This window comes from Gadus morhua, chromosome 11 (genome assembly GCF_902167405.1).
Source record: "Gadus morhua chromosome 11, gadMor3.0, whole genome shotgun sequence".
Lineage (NCBI taxonomy): Eukaryota > Metazoa > Chordata > Actinopteri > Gadiformes > Gadidae > Gadus > Gadus morhua.
In genome coordinates this window covers 29170262-29190385 of record NC_044058.1, presented here as the reverse complement: position 1 = coordinate 29190385, position 20124 = coordinate 29170262, and the positions used below count along the sequence as shown (strand labels likewise).

The 20124-nt window shown below is 51.1% G+C and overlaps 2 protein-coding genes across 5 annotated transcripts in view; one reads left to right on the top strand and one right to left on the bottom strand.

The window, feature by feature from the left end:
* Positions 1-1936, bottom strand: part of pole (polymerase (DNA directed), epsilon) — a 35753-nt gene extending 33817 nt beyond the window's left edge. The window contains exons 1-2 of the mRNA XM_030370680.1: positions 1695-1936; positions 568-694 (exon numbers count right to left, since the gene is read on the bottom strand). Of these exons, the coding sequence (XP_030226540.1) occupies positions 568-694; positions 1695-1768 (201 nt within the window). The 5' untranslated portion in view covers positions 1769-1936. The remainder of the gene's footprint in view (positions 1-567; positions 695-1694) is intronic.
* A 455-nt stretch (positions 1937-2391) lies between these two features.
* The window catches only part of acacb (acetyl-CoA carboxylase beta), a 43309-nt gene continuing 25576 nt past the window's right edge, over positions 2392-20124 (top strand). The window contains exons 1-24 of one of the 4 annotated variants that reach the window (XM_030369978.1): positions 2392-2468; positions 3666-4332; positions 6379-6511; positions 6624-6762; positions 6914-7023; positions 7113-7194; positions 7325-7423; positions 7884-7993; positions 8335-8445; positions 9625-9834; positions 10104-10274; positions 10591-10752; positions 12283-12446; positions 13062-13212; positions 13720-13823; positions 14928-15009; positions 15133-15278; positions 15938-16088; positions 16486-16620; positions 17288-17434; positions 17650-17838; positions 18107-18207; positions 18405-18493; positions 18825-18949. In XM_030369978.1, coding sequence (XP_030225838.1) covers positions 3686-4332; positions 6379-6511; positions 6624-6762; positions 6914-7023; positions 7113-7194; positions 7325-7423; positions 7884-7993; positions 8335-8445; positions 9625-9834; positions 10104-10274; positions 10591-10752; positions 12283-12446; positions 13062-13212; positions 13720-13823; positions 14928-15009; positions 15133-15278; positions 15938-16088; positions 16486-16620; positions 17288-17434; positions 17650-17838; positions 18107-18207; positions 18405-18493; positions 18825-18949 — 3558 coding nt within the window. In that variant the 5' untranslated portion in view covers positions 2392-2468; positions 3666-3685. Of the gene's footprint in view, positions 2469-3461; positions 3538-3665; positions 4333-5267; positions 5422-6378; positions 6512-6623; positions 6763-6913; positions 7024-7112; positions 7195-7324; positions 7424-7883; positions 7994-8334; positions 8446-9624; positions 9835-10103; positions 10275-10590; positions 10753-12282; positions 12447-13061; positions 13213-13719; positions 13824-14927; positions 15010-15132; positions 15279-15937; positions 16089-16485; positions 16621-17287; positions 17435-17649; positions 17839-18106; positions 18208-18404; positions 18494-18824; positions 18950-20124 lie in introns of those variants that run through there. The other 3 variants (XM_030369980.1, XM_030369979.1, XM_030369981.1) reach the window with 3 other exon arrangements.

The following is a 20124-nucleotide window of genomic DNA, read 5'->3' as shown; positions in this document are numbered from 1 at the left end:
CTTCCTACAAGGCAGGTTAGCCTCGCACCTGGACTCACAGCAGCCAGTACAGGACAGTAATATAAATGAAACGAAGAGATGTAAACTGTTAAATATGAGCAAAACTACAAGACAATCAACAAAACAATATCTATACGCACACTATGGGAGTGGTAGCAATGAAGACGGGAACACAAAAAAAGTAGATAACCTGGTTAGGAGGGGGGTCCTACTAGATAACCTGGTTAGGAGGGGGGTCCTACTAGATAACCTGGTTAGGAGGGGGGCCCTACTAGATAACCTGGTTAGGAGGGGGGTCCTATTAGATAACCTGGTTAGGAGGGGGGTCCTACTAGATAACCTGGTTAGGAGGGGGGTCCTACTAGATAACCTGGTTAGGAGGGGGGTCCTACTAATAATAATAATAATAATAATAATAATAATAATAATACATTTAATTTAGAGGCGCCTTTCAAGACACCCAAGGTAACCTGGTTAGGAGGGTCTCCTACTAGATAACCTGGCTAGGAGGGAGCCCTACTAGATAACCTGGTTAGTGGTCACAGAGTGGGGGGGTCGTGGACGTACCGGGTGCATGTTGACCAGCCAGCCCGTCTTCTCTCCCGGCTCCTTCATCCGGTCGAAGCCGAAGCGGGCGTCCATCTCGTCGGTGAACTGACTTCGCTCCAGCCGCTTGGCCGCCGAGTTATCATCCCTGAGAACACACAGACCCCCTGGTGTTAGGATCATCACCACAGACCCCCTGGTGGTAGGATCATCACCACAGATCCCCGGGTGTCAGGATCATCACCACAGACTCCCTGGTGGTAGGATCATCACCACAGACCCCCTGGTGGTAGGATCATCACCACAGACCCCCTGGTGGTAGGATCATCACCACAGACCCCCTGGTGGTAGGATCATCACCACAGACCCCCTGGTGGTAGGATCATCACCACAGACCCCCTGGTGGATCATCACCACAGACCCCCTGGTGGTAGGATCATCACCACAGACCCCCTGGTGGATCATCACCACAGACCCCCTGGTGACCCCCTGGTGGTAGGATCATCACCACAGACCCCCTGGTGGTAGGATCATCATGACCTCTGTGGTGCTGAGGAGAGGAGATCATCATGACCTCTGTGTGTCTGAGGAGAGGACAGACGTCCTCACTCGTCTATGGAGCAGAACCCCTCTGGAAGAGGCGGACTGGAGGACTGAAGGCTTCACAACCTGTCCACACGATTCAACAGCACCCTAAAGCAAACCTTTCTATCTTAGCGTTCTCCTGGTGATCACTGAAGGTGTCATCTACCTGGTGGCGCGTCCTGTCAGCCGTGCCCTGCTCTGTACCACTTCTCTCTCTACAAGTAATGTATTTATTGTTCCTGTTGTGTTTCCTTGTTAAGCACGTTGTGTTGTGTATTGTATTGACTCTGGTGTTTAGTGCTGTTTTCAACCAATCTCTTGTTCTTATTCCTACTGGATATGGTTGATTCGCTTGTGAATCCTTTTTTATTGCTATATTGAACGAAAAGCGAATCGATACATAACGTTGAGTTTAATCGGATTTGTCTGATGGTGAACTTCAGAATTGAACTGAATGGTGTTCAGGCGGAGGTCTGAGGAGCCTTAAAGGTCTGATACGCAGTGTGGTGGTCTGAGGAGCCTTAAAGGTCTGATACGCAGTACGGTGGTCTGAGGAGACTTACTGCTGGTGGTCCTGATCTGCCCCCCCTCCAGGTCCACGGTCGGCCCGGTACCGTCCGGTGTTCTGATAAACCATCCTCGCTCTTCTAAGTTATGAAGTCCACGAAATGAAGTCCACCGTTTTGTAGATGTTATCGTAACGGCAAAACAAAAGAGTTGTCAATTATTTAGATAACATAGCAGTGTTGTGGTCCGCCATTAGCCGCTCTGACAGCGCTGGTTCTGTGTTCCTATTTTGGCGCGTTTCTGCTGGTTCCCGCGAGACCGGAGACAGTGTCTGCGTCTGCTCCGCCCCTGGCACCGCCCATGGACCCGCCCCCAAGGCTGCTGGTGCGTTCAAGGCATGTGGGATGGAAGATATCGATGTAAAGAGTCCCATTTTTATAACCCATGGCTAAGTCAGTCTTGACTTGAACACTTTTGGAAAATGCAAAAATCTTAGGACTGGTAATGTTTTTCTGCAAGGTTGTTCTGTTTCCAAAGTATCCCGTGAACACTTTGAAACAGATTTGAATTGAACGGCAGGCGACAGCTAACATTTAGTGTGCATAGTGGACTCAACCTGTATCTACAAGTTGGATGCTCTTTTTACTTGATAATAATTACTCAAGGAAGGTAATCCTTGATTGCATCCCTGCCCACACCACGCCTACTTTGGGGGCGGTTCCCTCGCTCAGGAAGCCCCCCCCCCCCCCCCCCCATCGCCTCCGGCTAGTGACCGTCCACATGTTTACCAGATCTCCTCAGGCATGGGCTGCCTGGAACAGTTCTTAACGGTAGGTGATTATAGACCTTCCTGGAAACAATCATGAGATCTTCGATAGAGAAACTCTGATCGGTTGTTCAGTGAATCTGGAGGTTCTTCAGAGAGACGCAGTTACAAGTGGACTAGAATGAGGCTCAGGTCAAACTAGGTCCGCTATTGCACGTTAAGAGCGCTTAGCCCGAGTCTTTATAGCTGTCGTTTCCGGCTGTCAACAACACGCTCCCACATGTTGTTGTTCACATGTGAACTTGAACTTGTTAAGCTGTATTTAACTAGTTAACTAGTCAAGGCTTCCCTGTGCGGTAGCTGCTCAAGCAATGCTAAGTTCAGCACTCCTAATACCTGTGTACATTTAAGTTGTCCCATGGACATATCATATGCAAGAAATAGGTAAAATTGTTTTCATTAAGTTATTGCTATCATAATGCATCTTAATAAAGTATAAAAATACCTGGGTTTCAAACTAAAGTGATGAGTTTGTTAAAGTTATGCAGGATTGCATCATTACTGTCACAGTTAAGTTATCTCCCCTGTCAAGCCGGCAGTGTGACCCGCAATGAACTGAAGAGGTTTTGCCTATTAGTTTGACATTTTAACATTCTCTAATAATCTAATTTATTTTTATGTCTGAATTGACCATAATGCCTCTCCTTTAAAAAGCCCACAGTCAAACTTATTGTTTTGATGACCTCCTAAGAGGCACTGATGCAGGTTAGACTAACCGCCATCTGATAGGAACCGTTTTATGGAGAGGCATCTTATCAACGAGACAAATTAATTGCTGTGGTTGTCCTCAACTTAAAGAGGAACTGGGCTCACCTCACCCAAGCCTCTAGTCAGGCTGGGCGTCAGCCACCACCAACCGCCCATTTGTTGTTTGATGTTATTATCGGCGCTCACTTTATTTCCGAGGGTCCAGGTCGTCTGTGTGGCTCATATCTGTGCTGGGTCCACCTCCACTAATCTCTAGCTCACCCCCGTGCCTAAGTGTTGACCTTTATCCCACAAGGCTCTCCTGTCAGCTGCCGCATATCAACGGTTTCCCAGTCCCTTAGAAGATCACCGCAGTCACACACTAGGTTAGCAGACCAACCCCCTCCCTGACCCAGAAGATAGTCCCTCATCGAAGGCTGGGACGCAGACACACAGGTCCGTTCAGAGTCTGTGAACACATGTATCTGATCCAGTCTCTGCTCTCTCCCTGCAGTACAGAGCGGCTGCTGTTGAATGCTGCCTCTCGCCCTGCTGGGATTAGTCGCGCTCGTGCTCTTGTTCCTACGCTGGCGGTCGCACCCCGAGGCCACGGCAGGGATGCCTGGAGGAGGACAAGCCTCCGCTGCGGTGCCCGAGGAGCTGCCCGCTGACGCACCCGCCCCCCCTGGCCCGGAGGAACAGCCCCAGCAGCCCGCCGCCCCACGCAGCACCGCTGCCCCCGCTGGCCCGGAGGACCGCGGCTCTCAGGTGGGCGGCGCGGCGACAGGTGCCGCTCCACAGCCTCCAGGGGCCTCAGGAGCGGCGGTAGGAGACCCCCGCCCGGAGCAGACCCCCGGCGGCGGGGAGGCCGAGAGCCGGCCGACCACCGCACTCCCCCCCCTGATGGCGTTCAAGAGTCCCCGGCCCAAACTGGCCTTCATCCTGGGAGCGTCCGAGGACAACTCCTCCGATGATGACGGGCCTCTAGTCGCCAAGCCCCCGTCAGGTCCCTCCCAGCCCCCGTCCACCTCCACCTCCAGCTCCACCTCCACCTCCAGCTCCACCTCCACCTCCACCTCCAGCTCCAGCTCCACCTCCAGCTCCACCTCCACCACCAGCTCCACCTCCACCACCCCGCGGCTGACCTGCACAGCCCCGCCACGGGCAAGCTCTGTGATGAAGTAAGCACCCCCCCCCATAACACACACACACCACCCCTACACCACCCCTACACCACCCCTACCCCACCCACCCTAGTTGTGGCTAAAATCCAACTTGAATCAACAACCTGAAGAGCTGTGTGGGTGTGGTTGTGTGCGGCGGGTTGTGTGCGTCTGTGTGTTGGAGAGTTGACGTGTCTGATTGTCCTCAGTCTGTCCCAAGCTGCCTGCAGTCGGCTGGCTGCGTGTCGTCTGCGTGTCCTCTCTGAGCGTTGTTATTGTCGCATGCCGCACACTTCTGTGCGCTATAATTGGAACGTCTCTCCATGCCGTTCAAACGAGGTCCGAGTCTGGCAGGTTCACGTTACCGCTGGACAGAAACACATTGTATTAAACACACAAACATGGTATGTACTTTTTTGCCCTCTTATAGTCTGCAATAGATGAAGAGCTGAAGCCTGCCTTGCTTTCTGCTCTCCATTCTTTATTTTATTTCATTCATTCATCCTCTGGTCTGTTTTGTTGCACTGACCGTCTGAATGACGGAGGGACGTTCTGTTTGCCTCGCTGTTGGAGTGACATGTTACCACCCTCACAGAGGGGGCAACGTAACGAGGTTTAGTTCTTGAACTGCGTATTTCTGTCCTCATATTACAGTATTCTCAATAGAGATCTTGTGGGATTGTTTTGAACCTCAAGGTCAAAATAGTAAATATAAATGTATGTACCTGTACAGGTGGGATCCTTCTCCACACATCTTCTGCTCTGTTGGTTTAGTGTGGGGATTATCGAAAGGGAAGCACCAATCTGTTCTCTTCTTCAGTCATATGGTTTTTAAGTGGTGTTCCTTGGCTGGCCTGAGGGTGTGTTTACCTTGCCTGTGATAGGGTAGGCCCCGACACGTGCGTGTCTGCCTCCCCAGAGCTCTGCCAGGGAGTAACCTCACTGGGAGGGAGCAGCTGAGCCGCACAGCCTAGGGGCCGGCCCTCAGTCCGTCAGTCCTGTTATCGTTGTGTCCTACGTGTTAATTGCACCGGTGAAGTCTGCATGGCGCTGTACTATGGAGACGGCAGGACAGGCCAGGGTTCAACTGGCTTCAGTGCCCTAAAGGTTGGTTCCTTTTAAACCCAAATGGTTGAACTGCACTTCCTTCCTTTGTTTGTTTGTGTACGTAGCCTTTATGATTCTGTGGCTGGCAAAACACAAAGCAGCACGTAGGCAAAATCCTCTGCATTTCATTCCATATGGTGTGAGGGGTAGGAGGCGACAGGACGTGCACGTGCGTGGTGTGTTGTTGTTATGTAACAGGTAGAGGTTTGACGCTGCACGTGGAGGTCTGAAGGAAAACAAAGGCTCCAACAATTTGAGAGTAGGAAGTGAAGCAGATTAACAGGGGAACTATACGGCTACTCTAACAGTAATTCCACTGCAGCATTCACTATATCTGAATGCATGCCAACACAAGGAATAAACACACTGTTCCCCATAATGTGTACAAGAACAGACGTGTGTTGACAGAGTAGAACGATGTTGAAATGAATGGATATCTTGTTCTTTCATGCTTAAGAGGAAGGAAATGAGTCAAGCAACAAGTGGGAAGGTTATCTTTTGTGTACAAAGTTTGAAATAGGAGATTTAAGTCTAAAGTTCAAATCAGGTGTGAGGCTCTGAGCATGAACTGAAAGCTCGTTTAGAAGCTGTCAGTGTTGGTAGCCTCTCCCGCTGTCCTATAAACCTGCAGTGATGGCATTGTTTAGCTCAAGATAAACAAGTCAGATTCTCTCCATGTGACTCACAAATGTGTTGACCGCTGAAGTCCAAGACGAGTGTAGTCCTGGACTCTAGTCTTGGACTATGGTCTTGGACTATCGTTATTATTCAGCAACCTTATGTAGGCCTCAAAACAAAAGGTGGACAGATCTTCACCTGGGCTTCGGTTTATCTGCAGCTGCTGGATCCTCAACCTGTTCTTGGATCAACACTCATTGAGATGCAGAACTATGGTGATGTGGATGTATCAGTCTGTGAACCAGGTAGTAGCACTAATAAACCCTCTGTGTTCTTCAGGCCTAGCATGTCCGGCCTCCACCTGGTGAAGAAGGGACGTGAACACAAGAAGATGGATCTGCAGCGCGACTTCACCGTGGCCTCGCCTGCAGAGTTCGTCACCCGCTTCGGCGGCCACCGGGTCATCGAGAAGGTAGCGTGGTCTCGGCTCTCTGCCCTGGCTTCAGTATCTTGGAGCTGTTCTTTTAGTGCATGCTAAATAACTCCACCATGTCTCCTCTCTCCGTACCCTCGGGGCGTTCCAGGTGCTGATCGCTAACAACGGCATCGCGGCGGTGAAGTGCATGCGGTCCATCCGGCGCTGGTCCTATGAGATGTTCCGCAACGAGAGGACCATTCGCTTCGTCGTCATGGTTACGCCTGAGGACCTGAAGGCCAATGCAGGTAACGATGAGCTTCGGTTCGGTACGTTACGTCGTGTTTGGGTCGTGTCGTTTCCCCGCCGGTGAGACAGACCCAAGCTGGGTGATAAACACCGAGGTGTGGTAAGAACCTCTTCTCTTTGACCCGGGGAATAACACGCGTTTCTTTGTAGAGTACATCAAAATGGCGGACCACTATGTGCCCGTGCCGGGGGGCCCCAACAACAACAACTACGCCAACGTAGAGCTGATCGTGGACATCGCCAAGAGGATCCCGGTCCAGGTAGAGCTCATCGTTCCTCACAGCCACAGTGATCAGTGTTGTTGGACAGAACTCGGCGGTACTGAGGCTCTGCGTTCGTCTCCCCCCAGGCCGTCTGGGCCGGCTGGGGTCACGCCTCGGAGAACCCCAAACTACCAGAGCTGCTGGACAAGGCCGGGATCTCGTTCCTGGGTAAGACGCTCACAGAGCCCGGGCACGTGGGGAGGACCTGTTGTTCCTGTTGATTCTGGTTTGGGGTGTTGTGGAGGGACTGGTTTCAAACGGTTGTCTGACGGTTGCCATGGGGACGCGTTCCGTGCAGGCCCGTCCAGTAAGGCCATGTGGGCGCTGGGGGACAAGGTGGCCTCCGCCATCGTGGCCCAGAGTGCAGACATCCCGACGCTGCCCTGGAGCGGATCAGGTGAGTTACTTTCACTTTTACACTAAGGGCCTCTAGCCTTTAGGGACGCTGTCATCCAGAACGACTTACAAGCAGTACATTAGTGAGAAGAAAGAGAAACAACAATATATCTCTGTCAGTACAGTAAGCAGGTTCGTAGAACCAAGTGCCCAGTCCTAACCATCACTAGGTTAACCCGTTCCCCGAATACAACAGACAGCTAGAACAAAGATAGCTAGCTCTGGCTATGAAACATAGCCAGAGCTAGAGCGATGGATCCACCACACACCTACCCAATATCTCCTCTTTAAAGAAGTATATTGGTAGTTATCTCAAGCAAGTCTTAAACTCAGTCCGTCTCTGGGTGGGGGTCCAGGTCTGACTGAGTCTGTCTCTGGGTGGGGGTCCAGGTCTGACTGAGTGTCTCTGGGGGTGGGGGTCCAGGTCTGACTGAGTCTGTCTCTGGGGGGCGGGGGTCTAGGTCTGAGGGTGGACTGGACCGAGGAGGACCAGCTCCAGGGGGAGGTCATCAGCGTGCCCCCAGAGGTCTACGCCCACGGCTGCGTCCGTGACGTCGACGACGGGCTGGCGGTAAGACTGGAGGCACCAGGTTAAAGCTGTTGTAGGACAGGGGGGGGGGGGAGAGATCCTGATTGGTCAGAATCGACCCAGGAGCTGACCGCTCACCTTTAATATCACTAGTGTATTTATAATGGCTCTCAACTCACCTACCTCACCTTTAATAGCATTAGTATATATATATAATATCTCTTAACTCTTACCTAACTCACCTTATTAACACTAGTGTATACATATAATAGTTCTTAAATCGTACCTACCTCACCTTTAATTGGACTAGTGTATATGATAGCTCTTAGCTCTTATCTGAGGTGATCTGGATCAGCCTCTTCATCTCCACGGTTCTCCCCCAGGGGGCGGAGCGGATCGGCTACCCCGTGGTCATCAAGGCGTCGGAGGGCGGAGGAGGGAAGGGAATCCGGAAGGTGGAGAGCGTGGAGGACTTCCCCAACCTCTACCGACAGGTCTGGACCACCGCCTCGCACCACGGCGCAGTACTCCCTCTGACCACCGCCTCGCACCATGGCGCAGTACTCCCACTGTCCACCGCCTCGCACCACGGCGCAGTACTCCCACTGTCCACCGCCTCGCACCACGGCGCAGTACTCCCTCTGACCACCGCCTCGCACCACGGCGCAGTACTCCCTCTGTCCACCGCCTCGCACCATGGCGCAGTACTCCCTCTGTCCACCGCCTCGCACCATGGCGCAGTACTCCCACTGTCCACCGCCTCGCATCACGGCGCAGTACTCCCACTGTCCACCGCCTCGCACCACGGCGCAGTACTCCCTCTGTCCACCGCCTCGCACCATGGCGCAGTACTCCCTCTGACCACCGCCTCGCACCACGGCGCAGTACTCCCTCTGTCCACCGCCTCGCACCATGGGGCAGTACTCCCTCTGTCCACCGCCTCGCACCATGGCGCAGTACTCCCACTGTCCACCGCCTCGCACCATGGCGCAGTACTCCCTCTGACCACCGCCTCGCACCACGGCGCAGTACTCCCTCTGTCCACCGCCTCGCACCATGGCGCAGTACTCCCTCTGTCCACCGCCTCGCACCATGGCGCAGTACTCCCTCTGTCCACCGCCTCGCACCATGGCGCAGTACTCCCACTGTCCACCGCCTCGCACCATGGCGCAGTACTCCCACTGTCCACCGCCTCGCACCATGGCGCAGTACTCCTACTGTCCACCGTGTCTGAGAGATGAGCAACGAAAGGGGCAGCGTTGGGGCAACTGTACAAAAGAAAACTAAGAAACAACAGGGGGACTTAACCTTACTGAACAAAGAACCGTCATATTTATAGATATCATATCTAGATCTATAGATATGATATCTAACCCTAATATCTATATATATATATATATATATATATATATATATATATATATATTGATCGATATCTATCTTTAGATATAGATGTGAAGACAAAGAACAGATAGATAGATAGCTGTACATAGATAGATAGCTGTAGATATATAGAAGTGTGTATTTATATATATATGTGCGTCTTGTTGTCCCAGGTCCAGGCGGAGGTTCATGCTAGTGTCTTGTTGTCCCAGGTCCAGGCGGGGGTTCATGCTAGTGTCTTGTTGTCCCAGGTCCAGGCGGGGGTTCATGCTAGTGTCTTGTTGTCCCAGGTCCAGGCGGAGGTTCCGGGCTCCCCTATCTTCATCATGCAGCTGGCTCAGCACGCCCGCCACCTGGAGGTGCAGATCCTGGCCGACCAGTACGGCCACGCCATCTCCCTGTTCGGGAGGGACTGCTCCATCCAGAGGAGGCACCAGAAGATCATCGAGGAGGCGCCCGCCACCGTGGCCGCCGCCCTGACCTTTGAGCAGATGGAGCAGGTGAGGGTTCCAGCGTCGTCGTGTTATAAGTTAAAATGAATTTAACCTTCTAACCTCTGGCCACTTAAAGCGCTTCACATTTAGTTCCTCACATTCAACCACTCACACACGTTGTCACACCGACGCCACATCAGCCATGTAAGGTGCCTGGCTCAGGGACACTTGGGAGGAGCCGGGGATGGAACCAGCGACCTGCAAGCCCTCCCTTCCCCCTGAGCCACGGGTCTGTCTCCCGGGCTGACCCCTGACCTCGGTGTGTGTGTGAGCAGCATGCGGTGCGCCTGGCCAAGATGGTGGGCTACGTCAGCGCGGGCACGGTGGAGTACCTCTTCTCAGAGGACGGCAGCTTCCACTTCCTGGAGCTGAACCCCCGCCTCCAGGTGGAGCACCCCTGCACCGAGATGATCGCAGACGTCAACCTGCCGGCGGCACAGCTGCAGGTGGGCTCCCTCAGAATGACCAGGCCTAGTGTCTCTCTCTCTCTCTCTCTCTCTCTCTCTCTCTCTCTCTCTCTCTCTCTCTCTCTCTCTCTCTCTCTCTCTCTCTCTCTCTCTCTCTCTCTCTCTCTCTCTCTCTCTCTCTCTCTGTCTCTCCCTCTCTCTCTCTCTCTCTCTCTCTCTCTCTCTCTCTCTCTCTCTCTCTCTCTCTCTCTCTCTCTCTCTCTCTCTCTCTCTCTCTCTCAAAACACGTCTCTGTGTCAGAAGCCAAAAACCGATGAACCCCGTTCAGTTGTTCTTCCTCTGCTGTCTCCGCCAGATCGCGATGGGGATCCCCCTGTTCCGGATCAAAGACATCCGCCTGCTGTACGGGGAGACCCCCTGGGGAGACTCCCTAATCCACTTCGAGGCCCCCGACTGCGTCCCCTCCCCCCGGGGGCACGTCATCGCAGCCCGCATCACCAGCGAGAACCCGGACGAGGTGAACCCGGTTCTAGTGTCACTGTGAGCTGACCTTAGGTCTGGTGGGGGTAGTGAACCTGGTTCTAGTGTCACTGTGAGCTGACCTTAGGTCTGGTGGGGGTAGTGAACCTGGTTCTAGTGTCACTGTGAGCTGACCTTAGGTCTGGTAGGGGTAGTGAACCTGGTTCTAGTGTCACTGTGAGCTGACCTTAGGTCTGGTGGGGGTAGTGAACCCGGTTCTAGTGTCACTGTGAGCTGACCTTAGATCTGGTGGGGGTAGTGAACCTGGTTCTAGTGTCACTGTGAGCTGACCTTAGGTCTGGTGGGGGTAGTGAACCTGGTTCTAGTGTCACTGTGAGCTGACCTTAGGTCTGGTGGGGGTAGTGAACCTGGTTCTAGTGTTACTGTGAGCTGACCTGGGCCCGGTTTCCCGATAACGTTCACTCTTAGCGCGCTACGTAGACTCCTACATTTAATCTAATCAAGGTTGTTTACCTCTATAGGCGTGGTTCCCGAACGGTCTCTTAGGAGTATTCTAAGCAACACCCCTTCGTTCCCGTTCTGTCGGCTCCGTGGCCAGCGTCAAAAATAGAGAAATGTTAAACTTTTCAGGCAGAGTAGGATCCGTCGGCCAATCAGATCGTGGTAATGCAAATACACTCCATGCGACTACTGGATCCATTTTGCAATAACAAACAGGAAGAAGCAGGAAAAATCCGGCCGTTATATTTTTTTAAAGAGATGTGGAATCGATAGGATCTTTTGTATTTATATCCACACATTTGATTGGCTGCAGGCTGCGCCTACAAACACTAGTCCCCTATACGTCAGAGACGCCCTCGGCCGTCCGTCGGCTGACGCAGGAAGTGTGAACGCGGCGTCAGTCGCTGTGTTTTGTCCACAACACATCAAGGCTCAGAGGGCGGCTGAGGCATATCAACCTTTTAGCGATTTGTGTTGTCAACACTGCATTTATTAAGACATATCCACAATATCAACAGAAAAGTGGACAGCAGACAGAAGTTTGAACGATCTCTGTATGGCAAGAGCACCAGGCTACGCATTATTATCTTCAAAGCATACAATAAACCGGCTTCAACATCACCACCGCGTCCGTGGTGGAGGAGTCCAGTAAAAGCCACCGAGGTGAGGTGTAGCACGGACTCTGTTAGCCTGGGGGGCTGCGACACCTGTTGCTCAATACACACCAGGTGTGCAGCCCCCCCCAGCCCAGAGTCACATCACTCTGACTCGGGTCAGGTGAGGCTGGTGACCCCGGCCATCCTCACACCCACTCCCACACCCCGTGGAAATAGGAACTGAACTGAGAGGTTTCAGTCTGGCACGCGTTTGGGAATAGGCCGGGCAACGTCAGGCCTACGTTATAACTTTTGTGACGCATAACGTATCGTTCTCATCCTGCCTTGTAAGCCTTGTTGGAGACTTTGGATGAGAGCATTTGCTCAATGACTAAATGTGATATTTCTGTCCTTTATTCACGGGGTGCTTCTGCTCGACCTCTGACCTGCTCTTCTGGCTCTCCCTGCAGGGCTTCAAGCCCAGCTCGGGCACGGTGCAGGAGCTGAACTTCCGCAGCAGTAAGAACGTGTGGGGTTACTTCAGCGTCGGCGCCACCGGCGGTCTGCACGAGTTCGCCGACTCCCAGTTCGGACACTGCTTCTCCTGGGGCGAGAACCGCGAGGAGGCCATCTCGTACGTAGCTCTGAGTGGTGATGTGGTCGTGGGAGTGGTGAGTGGTTAGTGTAGTGGGTCATGGTGTGAAGTAACCGCTCATAATGCAATAGCTGCAGCTCAGGGGGCAGTGAGCACACGGCACCAGCCTGAACCCCACAACGTTAAGCTCTTGGTGAAGGTATTTCATTTGACCCCGATGGCTAATCTGATTATATTATACTGGGTCCTCATTACAGAGACTCCTAACTCTGAAACCCTATCCTATCGTAACATAGGAAGGCCATTAGGAGGTTTGGTATTACAGAAGGAGATTACTGAGGAAGAACTTAGGAAGTAACTCGGTAACCTATATTTTTTTAAGATAGGAATTTAGCCATTACAGAACTATCCAAAGTTAGCAATTTCTTAAGTTAGGATCCCTAAGTTAGGTGGCCATGCACCCTGTCCTAAATCCAAAATAATAAAAAATCAACAACCATCTGAAATGTTATAATTGACATTTCTACCACATTTTATTATTTATTTTGTTGGTATTGTACCATTAGATTAACTTTTTATATAGCTCACACCATTTGACCGTGGCTCTTGTCTGGAGATGTTTGGATGGTCTTCTAAAGCCTGGGTGGTCCCCAGGAACATGGTGGTGGCCCTCAAGGAGCTGTCCATCAGAGGGGACTTCAGGACCACCGTGGAGTACCTCATCAAGCTGCTGGAGACGGAGTGCTTCAGGAACAACGACATCGACACCGGCTGGCTGGACCAGCTGATAGCAGAGAAGGTTCAGGTAGAGAACCTTCTGGACTAGAACCTCTTTGACTAGAACCTTCTGCACTAGAACCTCCTGGACCAGCTGATAGCAGAGAAGGTTCAGGTAGAGAACCGTCTGGACTAGAACCTTCTGCACTAGAACCTCCTGGACCAGCTGATAGCAGAGAAGGTTGAGGTAGAGAACCGTCTGCACTAGAACCTTCTGCACTAGAACCTCCTGGACCAGCTGATAGCAGAGAAGGTTCAGGTAGAGAACCGTCTGGACTAGAACCTTCTGCACTAGAACCTCCTGGACCAGCTGATAGCAGAGAAGGTTCAGGTAGAGAACCTTCTGGACTAGAACCTCCTGGACTAGAACCTACTGCACTAGAACCTTCCCGCCCAGCTGATAGCAGAGAGGGTTGAGGTCCAGTAGGTTCTGTAGGACGGTTCTTCCTGTTGGAGCCTTGGGGCCTGCTGACAGCGGGGGGTGCAGGTCCAGCAGGACGGGGTTCTCCTCCTCTGAGTGTGGTTGTGTCTGCAGGCGGAGCGCCCGGACACCATGCTGGGGATCGTGTGTGGAGCTCTGCACGTGGCCGACGCCAGCTTCAGGAAGAGCATGGCCGACTACCTGCACTCCCTGGAGAGGTCTCATCTATATATTAATATTAATACTGTACCATGGAAATAGAGTGCCGTCTTATTAATTATAATTATAGGAAAAGTCAATATTATTATAATACCTTCAGAGGTTTAGCCTGATCAATATATTCCCTGATCAATGCATTCCCTGATCAATGCATTCCCTGATAATTACGTTCCCTGATCAATGCATTCCCTAATCAATGCATTCCCTGATCAATGCATTCCCTGATAATTACGTTCCCTGATCAATACGTTCCCTGATCAATACGTTCCCTGATCAATACGTTCCCTGATCATTACATTCCCTGATCAATCAGTCCCTGATCAATACGTTCCCTGATCAATATGTTCCCTGATCAATATGTTCCCTGATCAATGCGTTCCCTGATCAATACGTTCCCTGATCAATACGTTCCCTGATCAATGCGTTCCCTGATCAATGCGTTCCCTGATCAATGCGTTCCCTGATCAATGCGTTCCCTGATCATTACATTCCCTGATCAATCAGTCCCTGATCAATACGTTCCCTGATCAATACGTTCCCTGATCAATGTGTTCCCTGATCAATATGTTCCCTTTATCAATGCATTCCCTCATCAATGTGTTCCCCGATCAATATGTTCCCTGATCAATGCATTCCCTGATCAATACGTTCCCTGATCAATACGTTCCCTGATCAATATGTTCCCTGATCAATACGTTCCCTGATCAATACGTTCCCTGATCAATGCGTTCCCTGATCAATGCGTTCCCTGATCAATGCGTTCCCTGATCAATGCGTTCCCTGATCAATGCGTTCCCTGATCAATACGTTCCCTGATCAATGCGTTCCCTGATCAATGCGTTCCCTGATCAATGCGTTCCCTGATCAATGCGTTCCCTGATCAATATGTTCCCTGATCAATGCGTTCCCTGATCAATGCGTTCCCTGATCAATACGTTCCCTGATCAATATGTTCCCTGATCAACACGTTCCCTGATCAATGCATTCCCTGATCAATACGTTCCCTGATCAATATGTTCCCTGATCAACACGTTCCCTGATCAATACGTTCCCTGATCAATGCGTTCCCTGATCAATGCGTTCCCTGATCAATACGTCTCCAGGGGCCAGGTGCTTCCAGCAGCCAGTCTCCTGAACTCGGTCAGCGTGGAGCTCATCTATGAAGGGGTGAAGTTCGGCCTGACTGTGAGTGCTCTCTCTGCTCCCTCGTTCCTCCTCCTACCGTGAAGCGATCCACTACAACAAAGTACTGAATCAAGGAACTCTGACCCCTGACCCCTGACCTCTGACCTCTGACCCCGCGCCCAGGTGGCCCGCCAGTCCCCCACCACCTACGTCCTGATCATGAACGCCATGGACATCGAGATCGACGTCCACCGGCTGAGTGACGGAGGCCTGCTGCTGTCCTACGACGGCAACAGCTACACCACCTACATGAAGGAGGAGGTGGACAGGTACTACATCACAGCTGCACCACCTACATGAAGGAGGAGGTGGACAGGTACTACATCACAGCTGCACCACCTACATGAAGGAGGTGGAGGACAGGTACTACATCACAGCTGCACCACCTACATGAAGGAGGCGGAGGACAGGTACTACATCACAGCTGCACCACCTACATGAAGGAGGAGGTGGAGGACAGGTACTACATCACAGCTACACCACCTACATGAAGGAGGTGGAGGACAGGTACTACATCACAGCTGCACCACCTACATGAAGGAGGAGGTGGAGGACAGGTACTACATCACAGCTGCACCACCTACATGAAGGAGGTGGAGGACAGGTACTACACTACAGCTACACCACCTACATGAAGGAGGAGATGCACAGGTACTACACCTGGTATTAAACATTATTAACATTAGAGGGGGTTTGTTGATCCCACAAAGGGAATTTGGAAAGTTACTTTTTTTTTAAAGCTGCTCTATAAAATAAAAAACATTATTTTAAGTTATTACTAGAATTGTGTTTTTTTTTTTACTTGATCAGGGATGAGCAGTAAACCAAGGCAATTGTTCTTGAACTTGAAGGAAAATAACTCTCATGGTTGTTAGTAGAATTGTTTTTCTTTACGTTAACGTGTTCTCTCTTCCTGAACCGCCCCCAGCTACCGCATCACCGTGGGCAACAAGACGTGTGTGTTTGAGAAGGAGCGGGACCCCACCGTGCTGAGGGCGCCCTCTGCTGGCAAGCTGCTGCACTACCTAGTGGAGGACGGCGCGCACGTGGCGGCGGGGGACTGCTACGGGGAGATCGAGGTGGGGGCCGCAGAGACAGGCGGGGGCTCGGACACTTGAGACACTCAGACATGTTTAGAAATGGATTTCTATGATTTATTATTTTACATTTACATTGCTACTACTCGTGTGTGTGAGTGTGTGTGTGTGTGTGTGTGTGTGTGTGTGTGTGTGTGTGTGTGTGTGTGTGTGTGTGTGTGTGTGTGTGTGTGTGTGTGTGTGTGTGTGTGTGTGTGTGTGTATTAATGTATGTAGATGTGTATATAAATAGTTAAAAATACATAAATAGATATAAAGGGGATATAGATCTCTCTATCTTACGGACCTTTATATAGTTGTGCTGTGACCATCCTTCCCCGATGTGGGCTGGATGGTGTGTTGGATGCTGATTGGTTGATGAAGACCCCCGTGTCCCCAGGTGATGAAGATGGTGATGACGCTGATGGTGACGGAGACGGGCTGCATCCACTTCGTGAAGCGTCCGGGCGCGGTTCTGGTCCCGGGCTGCGTGGTGGCCCGCATGGCGCTGGACGACCCCAGCTCCATCGTCCTGGTGAGGCCCTCCGACCCCTCCAGGACGCTGGGGGCGCTGCCAGGAGAACGGCCTTTATCTATCAACCTCCAGAGGCAGAGTTCACTCTTTATGTTCTCAAATGAACATGAAGACAACCCACCAATACAGACCGTTCATTAGCTGGTGCAATAAGGGAAATTAGTTTATTAGTGGATTCGTTTTTATTAATTTCTACAACCTTCTTTAGTACATACACAGTACTAATTCTACCTCTACTATACTATTGCTACTAATACTTCTGCTACTATAGTACTACTACTATACTACTACTACTACTACTGCTACTGCCTGTAATATATTACTACTGCTACTGCTACTATACTACTAATATTAATAATACTAAACTACTACTACTGCTACTATTAACATACTTCTGCTACTGATATTTCTAACTTTTCTGTCTATAATTGATAAAGTGGTATCTTATTTTCTGTAACCTTCTGTGATTTCTCTGCTCCCCTCTAACCGACCCTACTCATCCTAGTTCAGGACCAACCCATTGTCCTCTCAGTCAGGGCGTTGAGATGATCCGTACATTGAATCACGTCTGCCCCAGGTGCTAGCTGGTAGCGCTATGCTAGTGATGGTCCCCTCCATGTGCTCCTGGTGGAGTAACCCTGGGGTCCTCCTCCTCCTCCTCCCGCAGGTGGAGCCCAACACCGCCCCCCTGCCCCCCCAGCAGCCTCTGCCCATCGTGGGGGAGAAGCTCCACCAGGTGTTCCACAGCGTGCTGGAGAACCTGGGCAAGGTGATGGACGGCTACTGCCTGGCCGAGCCCTACTTCAGCAACAAGGTGAGCAGGTTTCTGAGAACACTCTCACAGAACCGAGAGCGATCTATGGTTGTTTCTCTTTCTTCTGACAAAGTTGTACTTTGGATAAAAGCTAAACACCCTAAATGTAAATGTAACTTCCGGCTCTGGTGGTGTAGTTGTACTTGTTCTGCGTTCTGTTGTAATGTCCGTCAAGGCAGCATCTTGAGCGGGCTGTGGCGTGGCTCTCCCCCCAGGTGAAGCAGTGGGTCTCCACCCTGATGAAGACGCTCAGGGACCCCTCGCTGCCGCTGCTGGAGCTGCAGGACATCATGACCAGCGTGGCGGGCCGCGTCCCGCCCGCCGTGGAGAAGGCCGTCCGCAAAGTCATGGCCCAGTACGCCAGCAACATCACCTCCGTGCTCTGCCAGTTCCCCAGCCAGAGGGTGAGGGACCGGAGCCTGACCGCTGGAGCCTGGCAGCCAGATCGCGGACGTTCTCCCCTAGATAACGTTCTCCTCTAGCTGACGTTCTGCTCTAGCTAACGTTCTACTCTAGCTAACGTCCTCCTCTAGCTAACGTCCTCCTCTAGCTAACGTCTTCCTCTAGCTAACGTTCTCCTCTATCTAACGTTCTCCTCTAGCTGACGTTCTCCTCGAGCTAACGTTCTCCTCTAGCTAACGTTCTCCTCTAGCTAACGTTCTCCTCCTCCAGATCGCCAACGTTCTGGACAGCCACGCGGCCACGCTGCAGCGGAAGGCGGACCGGGAGGTGTTCTTCATGAACACGCAGAGCATCGTGCAGCTGGTCCAGAGGTCCGCTCCTCCTCCTCCTCCTCCTCCTCCTCCTCCTCCTCCTCCTCCTCCTCCTCCTCCTCCTCCAGCACCTCCTCATATCTGTCTGGCGGTGTGTGTGTGTGTGTGTGTGTGTGTGTGTGTGTGTGTGTGTGTGTGTGTGTGTGTGTGTGTGTGTGTGTGTGTGTGTGTGTGTGTGTGTGTGTGTGTGTCTCCAGGTACCGCAGTGGTATCCGTGGCTACATGAAGTCTGTGGTTCTGGACCTGCTGAAGCGTTACCTACAAGTGGAGATGCAGTTCCAGCACGGTGACCTCCTCATGTTAAATACATTCTATAAACATTACTTCAGATGGACTTTCTTAGTGACGCTGATAATAACTATCAAAGAAAAAGTTGCTGCACAACATTATTACAAAGGAACGTGCAGAGAAGCCTTAGGAATAAGAAATACATGGATAGTTCATTACTTTCATTATTTGACTGCTTTATTTTATGAGACGGATCACATTTCACACTGCTATCTAAAGAGCCACAACGATTTCTAAATGTCTCAAGTTCCAAAGCAAAGACTGAACAGAGCTCTCTCTATTCTACCAGAGAGATGATCAGAAGTGAACAACCTGTCTCCCTCCAACAGCTCACTATGACAAGTGTGTGATCAACCTGAGAGAGAAACACAAACCGGACATGAGTCCGGTCCTGGAGTCCATCTTCTCCCACGCCCAGGTCTCCAAGAAGAACGTCCTGGTCATCATGCTCATAGTACGACCTCAAACCCTCAACACATAGTCAGTGCTACCTGATGTACCTCTGTACCTCAGTACAGAGGTACAGGCTCAAAGTTAGACCAGATGACCTCGATACACAGACACAAGGCTCATACTGACAGCAGACAACCAGGTCTTACTGTATATATGTATCTATACTTATACAGTGCACCCCTCAATGCACACACTGATACCCCTCAATACACTGATACCCCTCAATACACTGATACCCCTCAATACACTGATACCCCTCAATACACTGATACCCCTCAATACACTGATACCCCTCAATACACTGATACCCCTCAATACACTGATACCCCTCAATACACTGACACTGATACCCCTCAATGCACTGATACCCCTCAATACACTGATACCCCTCAATACACACACTGATACCCCTCAATACACTGATACCCCTCAATACACTGATACCCCTCAATACACTGATACCCCTCAATACACTGATACCCCTCAATACACTGATACCCCTCAATACACACACTGATACCCCTCAATACACTGATACCCCTCAATACACTGATACCCCTCAATACACACACTGATACCCCTCAATACACTGATACCCCTCAATACACTGATACCCCTCAATACACTGATACCCCTCAATACAATGATACCCCTCAATACACACACTGATACCCCTCAATACACTGATACCCCTCAATACACACACTGATACCCCTCAATACACTGATACCCCTCAATACACTGATACCCCTCAATACAATGATACCCCTCAATACACTGACACTGATACCCCTCAATGCACTGATACCCCTCAATACACTGATACCCCTCAATACACACACTGATACCCCTCAATACACTGATACCCCTCAATACACTGATACCCCTCAATACACTGATACCCCTCAATACACTGATACCCCTCAATACACTGATACCCCTCAATACACACACTGATACCCCTCAATACACTGATACCCCTCAATACACTGACACTGATACCCCTCAATACACTGATACCCCTCAATACACTGATACCCCTCAATACACTGATACCCCTCAATACACTGATACCCCTCAATACACTGATACCCCTCAATACACACACTGATACCCCTCAATACACTGATACCCCTCAATACACACACTGATACCCCTCAATACACTGATACCCCT